This window comes from Cervus canadensis, chromosome 11 (genome assembly GCF_019320065.1).
Source record: "Cervus canadensis isolate Bull #8, Minnesota chromosome 11, ASM1932006v1, whole genome shotgun sequence".
Taxonomy (NCBI): Eukaryota; Metazoa; Chordata; class Mammalia; order Artiodactyla; family Cervidae; genus Cervus; species Cervus canadensis.
In genome coordinates this window covers 45,536,368-45,548,013 of record NC_057396.1, presented here as the reverse complement: position 1 = coordinate 45,548,013, position 11,646 = coordinate 45,536,368, and the positions used below count along the sequence as shown (strand labels likewise).

At 40.5% G+C, this 11,646-nt stretch overlaps 1 protein-coding gene across 1 annotated transcript; it reads left to right on the top strand.

Moving 5' to 3' along the window:
• The first annotated feature begins 1,350 nt into the window (after positions 1-1,350).
• LOC122450339 (olfactory receptor 51F2) lies at positions 1,351-2,457 on the top strand. The gene has a single exon (XM_043482622.1). The coding sequence runs from the start codon at positions 1,434-1,436 to the stop codon at positions 2,382-2,384; it is 951 nt and encodes a 316-aa protein (XP_043338557.1). The 5' UTR covers positions 1,351-1,433; the 3' UTR covers positions 2,385-2,457.
• Positions 2,458-11,646: the final 9,189 nt, after the last annotated feature.

Below are 11,646 nucleotides of genomic sequence, written 5' to 3'. Positions count from 1 at the left end.
TTTAAACATCAGTTTCCCCATTTATATATTAAAGATAACATTTTTTGTACTTGATTGGATAGTTATGATTATTAGATCAGATTATGGATATGAAGATAATAGCATCTGTCTCATGGTTTGTCTTTAAGAAATGTTAGCCTTTGTCGTTCTTTGTGTTTCAGTAGTAGTTGTTTAGTCACTAAGTCATGTCCGACTCTTTGGAGACCCCATGAACTGTAGCCCACCAGGCTCCTCTGTCCATGGGATTTCCCAGGCAAGAAAACTGGAGTTGGTTGCCATTTGCTTCTCCAGGAGATCTTCCCGACTCAGGGATAGAACCCATGTCTCTTGCATTGCAGGAGGATCCTTTACCACTGAGCTACCAGGGAAGCCATTTTAGCAGTAGTTTGCCAAATTTATCATAATGAGGTGTTATTGGACTGTGTTAAAATAATGGAAAGTTTTCTCTTTTTTTTCTTTCTTCCTTCCTTTCTTCTTCCCTCCCTTCCTTCCTTTTATACTTTCCTTCTTTCCTCCACCTTTCCTAAATATGTGGTTTCTCTCAACAATTGTTATCTTTATCTTTAAAGATTAATCTGGGGGTTATTTAATTAAGTCTTCATTTCCTCATATGCCATATATACATTTATACATACTACCTACCTTCGAGAGTTAGTGTATGGGTAAAATCATATAATGCTTACTAGAATTTGTCAACAACACAGGGAAATTTCAACAAATGAGAGATATACTAATTTTTCTTAGTGTGATTCTTTGGCCCATCATCATGCATATAAATACGTAAGTCTTGGGGATGCCTTAGACATATGTGTGTTAGTCACTCAGTTGTGTCCAACTCTTGTGACCCCATTGACAATAGACTTCCAGGCTCCTCTGTCCATGGAATTCTCCAGGCAAGAGTACTAGAGTGGGTTGCCATTCCCTTCTCCAGGGGATTTTCTCTACCCAGGGATTGAACCCAGGTCTCCTGCATTGTGGTCAGATTCTTTACATACTTCTATATACCCTGGAAAACCTAATAATATCCACATTTCAAATATGAGCTGATTTTTTGGTTATTTATTCTATGATCAATAAATTATTTTAAAAAAATCCTGGAAACCAGATTTATCAGCATATTGTTTAGGTATTCTACTGGGGACTTTTATTTATAGTTAGGAAAGATTGAACTATGTTATTGTTGCCACCAAAGACAATTATAGACTTAAGAAAATTTGATGTAAAATAATCCAGGGAATCTTCAATTCTCAAAAATGAGAAATACTGAGGGACAGGGAAAGAAATTTGTGGTTCTATAAAACTCATAAAATACTAAAATTCCTAAACCAGCAGTAGTAATTTAGTGACTCTCAGAGTGTCTAAGTGATAAGCTACATTTTTATCATGCATTATGTTTAATTATTCAAATATCCCTGTCTTCTCAGCCCCTCATTATGTGGGTCCTCAACAATACCAGTGCTCAGCCTCTGACCTTCCTCTTGACGGGTATTCCAGGACTGAGAGCAGCCCAGATCTGGGTCTCCATCCCTGTTTGTCTCCTGTATGCTGTCACCCTCTCTGGGAACAGCATGATCCTGTTTGTGGTCCTCCGTGAACAGAGTCTTCATGAGCCCATGTATTATTTCCTCTCTATGCTTTCAGCCACAGACCTGAGCTTATCCTTGTGCACACTTTCCACTACCCTTGGGGTCTTCTGGTTTGAAGCCCGAGAGATCAACTTAAATGCCTGCATTGCCCAGATGTTCTTTCTCCATGGATTTACTTTCATGGAGTCAGGGGTTTTGCTGGCCATGGCCTTTGACCGTTTTGTGGCCATCTGTGACCCACTGAGATACACCACCATCCTCACCAATGCCAGGATCGCCCAGATTGGGATGAGCATGTTGACAAGAAATGTTGCTGTCATGTTGCCAGTTGTGCTTTTTGTCAAGAGGCTGTCCTTCTGCAGTTCTACGGTCCTTTCACATTCTTACTGCTACCATGTTGATCTCATTCAACTCTCATGCACAGACAACAGAATCAACAGCATCCTTGGTCTGTTTGCACTCTTCTCCACAACAGGGTTTGACTGTCCTTGTATCTTGCTCTCCTATGTCCTGATCATCCGATCTGTCCTCAGCATTGCCTCCATAGAGGGCAGGCAGAAAGCCTTCAACACCTGCATTTCCCACATCAGTGCTGTTGCCATCTTCTACATCCCTCTCATCAGCCTTTCTCTTGTCCATCGCTATGGCCATTCAGCACCTCCCTTTGTCCACACCATCATGGCCAATATCTTCCTGCTTATTCCTCCTGTGCTCAACCCTATCATCTACAGTGTGAAGACTAAGCAGATTCAAAAGGCTGTTATCAAGGTCTTAATTCAGAAGCAACTCCAAATCTAATCTTCAGTTGTCTCAGAGCTAAGTGCTTTGAATGAATGCTTTGGTAGAATGGTGTAACTGTCCAACAAATGCCTAGATATGCCTCCAACAGTACAAACTATTCAACCTATAGGTTGTATGATATTTGCTTTGCTTTCTTATTCTGTAAGTTCATATTAATACCACTTAAATTATTGTTTTTAAGATAAAGTGAAATAATGTATGTAAACAAATATATATATTTGAAAGTAGTATGAGGCCTGAATAAAATATTCATCAGACTCTGTCTGCAATAATAAAAGCTCAGATTTATGTAGGAAGCTTTACTAATAAGCCAGTTCTTTTCTGAATGATATACAAAAAGCACTTCTAATAATTGAACTTTTTTTCTTAAAACTCTCAACTCTCTGCATGCTTCCAAAACAGATGCACTATAGAGTGGATCCTAAAATATACATCAGTGTAACTTAACATTGTATCTTATGTACGTAAATTTATCTTTGCCCTTTATTATGTTATAGGGACCTGTGAATGTAAAACGTCATATCAAGTGCTCTGGATCAGTTATGCTGCTACTAGCTGAACATTAAAAACTTATAATAACATTTCTAACATCCCAGGAGTGAGGATTGTACTGTTTCCCCATGATCAGCCTTGAGAAAAAAGAGCTCATACTTTTGGCTCATGCTTTATTTCCAGCTCTGCCATTGTGACTCCATCTATGGGCCCACTGGACTAGCAGCAGTGGAGCTAAGCCCAAGTGATATTTCTATGTAGGTTCTCTCTGCTTGGTTATCGAGTTCCTCCACTTAGGTGTGTACAGTTTGGTGGGTAGTAGCATGAGATTTGGTGGGTGGTAGCATGAGATAAGGGGCTTCCCTTGTGGCTCAGACGGTAAAGAATCTGTCTGCAATGCTGGAGACCCACGTTTGATCCTTGGGTTGGGAATATACCCTGGAGAAGAGAATGGTAACCCACCCCAGTATTCTTCCCTGGAGAATCCCATGGGCAGAGGAGCCTGGTGGGCTACAGTCCATGGGGTCGCAAAGAGTCAGACATGACTGAGTAATTAACACTTTCACTTTCAGCATGAGATAAAAGAGTTTCACTCTTTATGACCTCTTCAAGATGTACTTCACATACATCTTCTACAGACTTCCTTTTCTCTCTTCTTTCAAGGTTGCTTATTCTATCCCATGACCAACTATCCACACCTTTCAGAAAATTACAGAAGTCCATGTATATCCACATAAATCAGATAACCTCTCTTTCTACACAATGTTGACAACAAAGAGAACTGTGCATTATGAGAATTTTTCTTCATAATTTTTTTTTATGACCACCATGTGTGGGACTGTTTTGCTGTTGTATTATATTTTGTGGCTCAGACCATAAAGAGTCTGACTGCAATGCAGGAGGCCCAAGTTCTATCCCTGGGCCTGGAAGATCCCCTGGAGAAGGAAATGCAACCCACTCCAGTATTCTTGCTTGGAAAATCTTGAGAACAGAGGAGCCTGGCAGTCTATAGTCCACAGGGTCACAGAGTCGGACAGGACCGAGTGACTATAGTTTTCTTTCAGCACAAAATTGTCCACCAATCCACCCATAAAACCAGTGAGAGATTCCATAGGATTCTAGGACAACCATTCATTCACATAATTTATTTATGCTTTGTATAAATAAATTATGTGAATGGGGCCTTGCACTTTGTCTTTCCTACCCTAATGGTTTAAATGTCCCAGATAGAGTAATAACATGAGATTTCACCAGCTACTAAATGTAATCTTGCCAGTTATATACTCAGGCATCTACGGCATAACCACAGGTAGGGCTGAAGATCATCAGGTTCACTCTGAGATAAACTTGGTCCAGAATTCCATCAATCATTTTGCTTCAATAATCTCATACTTTAACCAAACAAGAACATGATGGTATGTTTGATTTCTTATTATCAGTGAGATATTACATCCTATATCCAATAGTCCTCAAAGAATCTGGGTATTTGTCTTTCCCCAGTGAACAAGAACTTTTGTAAATCAACATATGTCTATTTGGGGAAAGACCTGGGTATTTTTTTGCTGTTGTAGTTGCATACCTATAATGACATGGCAGGTTATTTCATCAAGGGAACAAAGACTCATCCAGTTGATGACTACCCAGTATGTGAAGTGACTTAAATCTGAGGAGTCATAGCTTTCTGTTAGAGTGGTTGATTTCAGTCTGATGGTCAGAAGCTCTCTGTTTTAAATGTATTTCAAGTAATACCTAGTCACTGTTCACTTAGCTACCATCTAATGCAACAGAGGAGAAGGCAATGGCACCCCACTCCAGTACTCTTGCCTGGAAAGTCCCATGGACAGAGGAGCCTGGTAGGCTGCAGTCCATAGAGTTGCGAAGAGTCAGACATGACCGAGTGACTTCATTTTCACTTTTCACTTTTATGCGTTGGAGAAGGAAATGGCAACCCACTCCAGTGTTCTTGCCTGGAGAATCCCAGGGATGGGGTCACACAGAGTCAGACATGACTGAAGTGACTTAGCAGTAGCAGCAGCAATGCAACAGATCATTATGGAGGCTGCCACCTTGATTGTCATTCAAGACTTGCTACTCTCTACTGCAGTTATTTAGTTTACTTCTGATTGTTAAGTATTGCCATGTGGTCTCAAAATCTCTCTATTCTCATTGACAGTGGGGAGTTGCTCCACAGAAGCAGCTGTCACTGCCAAGTCCAGACTATAGAGAACAGCAACTACTACTGAACTATTCAAAGATATCAGATACTCTCTTACAAATACATTCTTTATTGCCTCATTGAGGGAATATCCTTTGTTTCCTTCCAGAGAAAATAGTCATGTGGTAAATTATCTGGTCCTACATGATAAATCCATTCTAATATTTTCACCTCCATTAGATTTCTATATATTTTGCCAAGCAGATATGGCATCTCTACCTAATTTTCTATAGGTAAATCATCATGTTAAAGTTTCAAGCAACCATCTCAGCAGTGCATTATCATAGTTTGCAGGCTTATTTGATGTAATGGTGAACTCCAATCATGTATGAAAGTCCTCATGTCAATAAATTATTCTCTATGTCAACTTATACCACAAGTCACTTCCTCTGCAGTCTCAAATCTAACAATTTCAAGATCCAGTTTTACAAGTGTTCATTTGATTCTAGCTAGTATGTTTAGGTGGAGAAGGCAATGGCACCCCACTCCAGTACTCTTGCCTGGAAAATCCCATGGACAGAGGAGCCTGGTAGGCTGCAGTCTATGGGGTCACTAAGAGTCGGGACATGACTGAGTGACTTCACTTTCACTTTTCACTTTCATGCATTGGAGAAGGAAATGGCAACCCACTCCAGTATTCTTGCCTGGAGAATCCCAGGGACGGAGGAGCCTGGTGGGCTGCCAACTATGGGGTAGCACAGAGTCGGGCACGACTGAAGTGACTTAGCAGCAGCAGCAGCAGTATGTTTAGGTAGATTCTATAGTGACTTAAGTGGTTAAGCCATTTTCTCCAAAAATGTTAATAACAGTACCCTGTTCATGTTTGCTGAGATATATTTGCTTATTGGCTTGGGTACAGTGAGAAATTACAGGGGCAGATCTTGCATGGGAGAAGCACCATCTTGTAAGGCACTGTACGCAGGCTTGGTTTTGTGAGGTGTCAAGACATGATAAAACAATTATCCTCTGTAAAATGAGAATACAGCTCTTTCTTCTGGCATGAAATATTAAAAGATTTTGAGATTTTGGGGCTTATTCATGCAAAGGTCCATATTCTGGGAGTGAGGATCACATTACTTCCTCAGTTTTTAATTCCCTGTATTTTTCAGTGTTCTGACTTAATGAAAGACAATGTATCAAAACTGAACTTTTGGGCTGCCTTGAAACTCTGTTACTCTTTCAGTTACACCATCTGCTGGATCTTTTTCAAACTGTATCATCTTTGGGTGCAGGAGATAAAGGTTTCTTTAAAAGTTCCTATAGTGGCCCTCTGATTTCCACACATGCCCTGAATTGTCGCCTCTGTCCTAATTGAATAATTTTCCTACCTAAGGTTTTCAGTGCAGATATCGTCAGTTCATTCCATAATCTTGATAGCAAATGTTTTTTGATAAAAATGAGAGACTAGATTGAAGATCCACAGTCATCATGTAACTTAACATCACACCTTCCACCTGAATCTCATCCAACTGACCACAAGTGAGAGTCTTAGTAATTGTGATACTGTTGCATTTCAGAAATCACTGTCAGTCCATTGACCACCGGCAATAGATTCTTGGCTATAAACCGACCATGTTATTGATAATGTGATTTCAGCAAACATGCATGAGAAACAACTGAAGTCAAAGAGGGAAGGGTAATAAATTTATTTTAAATTGGATGCTGTGTTGTTAAGGGTCCAACAGGAGACAGAGACCACACAGTGATTTGAAAAGAGAAATTTTATTTTATTTTATTATTATTTTTTTTTTTTGGAAAAGAGAAATTTTAATATAAAGAATTCTGTTACTAAGAAGTATACTAGTGGGGAAATTGGCTAGTAAAAGTTAAAAGAGAAATATAAAGAACCTATGAGAGAAGAAGATATAAGGAGTAATCACTACTTTTAGAATTGAAGTGGGGCATTCAAGGAAGAACCTTCCTCTCTTTTATTTAAGCCTGTGAGATTACTAAAGTGACTTATTTGGGAGGCTTGCCAAAAATCTGCCCTCTGGGAAAGTCAAGGAAGGGCTTCTACAGGAAGTTGCCAAGCCTTTTAAAAAATAACATATTCCCTGCCAGAATGGCAAACAAAGGATGTCACAGTCAGCAGTGAAAACTCAGAAAGGAAACAAGGAATACTTGCAATCTAGCAGCTACCAGACTGCAGCCACTCACAGTGGGGTGAGCCCTAAGGGAATTCAGGATGAGAAAACCCAAGATATGGCCCCAGATACTTGACATGTACATGCCCAAACTCTTGTATCTTCCTGTATATAGAAAACTATGAAATTCCGTAACTTGAGATGACTAGTCTATTTTTAACAGTAATCTTTTGATCTGACTACCTGCCTTTGTTGCAAAATTCCTATATATCCTAGCTACCTGCTCCCCCCTCCCCCAACTACTCAGAGCAGTTTTCTCAGTTACTTGAGATGCTGCCTCATGGGTTTGAGGTACTCAGTATGTCTGCTGAAAAAAACCCCACAACTCTCAAACTTTTAGGTTGTTATTTTATTTTTAGTTGACACTCCGAACTCTAGATTCCAGAGAAGCCTATGACTGTTAGGTGCTACTTGAACTAGAATACAGGGAGGCTGCCTCAGGCTCAGCCTGAGGTAGTTCCAGGATGCCCTTCTGGGAGGAGGTTTCGGTGGCCAGGTTGTTAGACAGCTCAGCCTGTAGTGACTCAATGTACAGCCACATAGCCAAGGCTAATCAGAAGACGTAGGGAAGTTGTTTCAGCTGGGTTGCTGGTCCATTCTGGCTGGGCCCCTGGTTATACCCCTGCTGTCCCATTGGAGAGCTGGAGAAAGCTCAGGGTGTAAATGCTGGAGGAAGCTATGCGCTGCTGGAACTGAGCACTGAAGAAGCCTCATGGTGCCCGGCAATGGGGAATTAACATGTTCTGTGAGTCTGGCCTGCAAGCAACACAGAAAACAGGAAGAAAAAACCCCTCTTCCTCTGGTGTTCCCCCACCACCCTGTAGTGACAAGTCTTAACATTGTGCCAACTAACAGAAGAGAAATAGTCACAGAATCCAGCACCATCATCATGGAGCAGGCAAAAAGAAATCTGGAGCTGAGAGATGACAAATCAGTATTAAGCCAGATACCATTATGGGTGACTATTGCAAATCCTGCAGATCCATCTCTGAAGCCTTATCAGATATGCTTCTTGATACTCTATCCAGGAAAATAAAGTGGGGAAGATTTCTCCATTGGATCCTATTTGGTAAAAAGCGACCCTATTTGTTGTTGATTGTCCCATACTTCTGGGTTGCAGATTCATGAACACTTAGCTATTGTTGTTGTTTAGTCACTAAGTTGTGTCAAACTCTTTTGTGACCCCATGGGCTGTAGCCTGCCAGGCTCCTCTGTCCATGGGATTTCCCAGGCAAGAATACTGGAGTGGGTTGGCATTTCCTTCTCCAGGGGATCTTCTGGACCCAGAGATCAAACCTGCATCTCCTGCATTAGCAGGCAGAGTCTTTACTGTTGAACCACCAGGGAAGCCCTCATGAACACCTAGTTCAGTTCAGTTCAGTCACTCAGTCATGTATGACTCTTTGTGACCTTATGGACTGCAGCAACACCTAGTTCAGTTCAGTTCAGTCACTCAGTCATGTATGACTCTTTGTGACCTTATGGACTGCAGCATGAACACCTAATAGTACTCATGAAAATCTCACTGCTCAGGGTCAGTCCTGTGGCAGGAAGCAGAGGTGCATGGTGCAGGCCCAAAGCAGTCTAATATCTTGTTTTCTTTGTGTGAAATAAATGGATGATGGGGCTGCTTACTGCACCAGTGACTATACAAAGAGGCTGAACGATTTGAATTGTACACTGTAAAAAACTGACTTTCAAGGCAAACTCAGACTGTGATATTCTAGCCTGGAGAGTTTGTAGGTTGAAAGATTTGGTTGTTTCAGAGTGAGGTTTGGGCCATCCTGCCTGTTGTACTGTAAAGTTAATCGTTTTTTGTTTTTTGTGCAAGTTGTATTGCCCCTATAAATCCCCATAAGTCAACTGTTGTTTAGTTGCTCAGTCATGTCTGAGCTCGCCAGACTCCTCTTTCCATAGGATTTTCCAGGCAAGAATAATGCAGTGGGTTGCCATTTCCTCCTCCAGGGGATCTTCTTGACCCAGGGATCAAACCCTTGTCTCCTGTATTGGCAGGAAGATTCTTTACCACTAAGTCACCACGGAAGCCCTATAAAGTCAGTTAGAGTCATATAGTTATAAACTTCTGTTCCTTTGTATTTTAAACCCCAGAGAAGAAAAATGATCCAGAAAAAGGTTTTCATAGGCAACCTGCTTTAAAAAGAATGAAGGTAGCTCCAGGGCAATGGGGAAAGTGCTATGAGTACATGATGTATACAGAAGTGGTCTCAGAAAGACCACTCAGAGCAGTCCCTTTTATCAGAAATATTTATTGTTAATTTCATGGACTTTTCCATTAAAATAATAATATTAACAATAAGAAAAAAAGAAACAAGGGGAAAAAATAAATGAAAGTGGCAGGGATTGCGCAGCAATTTGGATTGGAAGAAAATAGGAAGAAAATAATATATTTTATTTCATATTTTACCTGACTTTACCTAAATTTACTTAGATAAATGCACCTTTTACTTAAATATAGACCCCATAGGTCCATAATTCTCCTGCCTTCCTCCCTGAAAAAACAAACAAATAAACAAAACACACTTTTTTTTTTTTTTGTTCCAGCTGCTTTTCCTCCTGGTCCCATTTTGTTACCTGGAGACCAATGGATTTTCAGCTCAAAATGATGCAGATACCTGTCAAAAAGTGATGGGAAGAACTAACATAGTTGAACTTGAGCCATATAATTGCATTATGATCCTAGAGTGATATGTATATCAAGGCTAGACATTTACATTACTTTATATAGTGCTTCAACTGGAATGAACATTTTTGGAGGGGAGTGGAAAACCAAAATTAATAGTTTACAGGCATCTTTTGTTCAATTTCGTTCCTGACCCAATTTGATGACTGTAGCCCCATCCCCAGCACATCCACTCTTCAACTAACCTGGAGACAGAGTCATCATTGTTGGCTCATCAAAACTGATTCATTTATCTCTTCTTACTTTTTCAAGAGTAAGATGTTTTACTAGATCTTATTTTCTACTCTCTGCCTGAAAAATCATGCCATCCCATAAAATATTATCAAAATTACACCTTTTATCTACTTTCAATCTTCAAAGTTGAGGGCTAGATAAAAATTGATTTTCTCTTCTAAACTTGAGGGTCCAAGATATGAGGACTACTTATGACCCTTAGCTTTTTGCTCATGAGATCAAATGCCTTTGGTTGCCAGTAAATGTGAAGACGATGAAAAAAGGAGGAATCTTTGATAAATTTGAGAGTTCATAAACTACTTAAATGCATTCACATTAAAGCTAAAATTAAACATTGTGATGACCAAATAAAGTTTTGTGGACAGAACTCTACATAAGGTCTGTGATAGTCTCACATTGAGTCTGCTAAGTATATACTTTATCTTGGAGCTACAGCTGGATATGGGCTGCCTTACCAACATCTGAGACTGGCATTCCCAAAGCCTGTACCTGATGTGGGAACAGGCTCACAGGAGTTAAATCTGACTGTGAGACAGAAACTTGCTCTCTGCATTTTCTTAGGAGAGATTATTATTGACAGATAGTGATCAAGGGAGCGGAGTCAGTATTCCCAGGGGTACAGTATCTGTTCATTCCCATGAGGATGTGCCTGTGCTTCCTAGAGAGGTGTATGAGAGCATTAATAAGGATGCGGATTCCCAGCAGGTCGCTGGAGCAAAGAAGCTGCCGAACCTGAATAATCTGAAACCTTGCCACCATTGTTCTGGGATAAGGTAACGAGGAGCCTGGCAGGTGTCCTGAAGACTCAAACTAAACTTCCTTAAGATGCTTTTATGTTTTCCAAGGAAAACTCTGCAATTTATAGGCATCAACCCAATGCCTTTCAGGTGGCTAGAGATAAAAATGTTTCATAGGTTCTCCAGCCAAGGGATCAAATTATGTTTGGGACAGTGTTGATAGCTGAAAAGATTAGGGTCTGTAAGTGGGATGGGGTACATCTTTCTATTTGCATAATGAACAGTTGAAAAAATGATATTATCAACAGTAGCTCATTTATTTAGTTACCTGAATTAGGTTGGAAGCCTGTCAATAAAAACCTCAGACATGGAACTTTGGAAATTACCCATTTTGAAGGGTTTCATTGAGTAAGAATGGACAAGGGGTTATCCCTTTTCTCTCTGCCTCTGAATTCCATTCCCCCACAAAGGCAGACTGTAGCTGCACCACTGGGGCTTCTCTGGTATAGAGTTGTTAAAAGGAGAGTCAGCCAAGGTGTCAGTGATGATGATGCCAGCGGCGTGAGCAGGGCCAAGTCTAAACAGCAGAGATAAGAACCTGAGGTCAAGTCACCACTTTAAGGGCATTCACAGAGAAGCCAAGAACAATGGGAAAAGAACTTGGAAGAGGGAAAAAAGAGCAAAGTCTGTGGCTATTCTGAGCAGGACCAGTAGCAATTGCATGAAAGGATGTGAG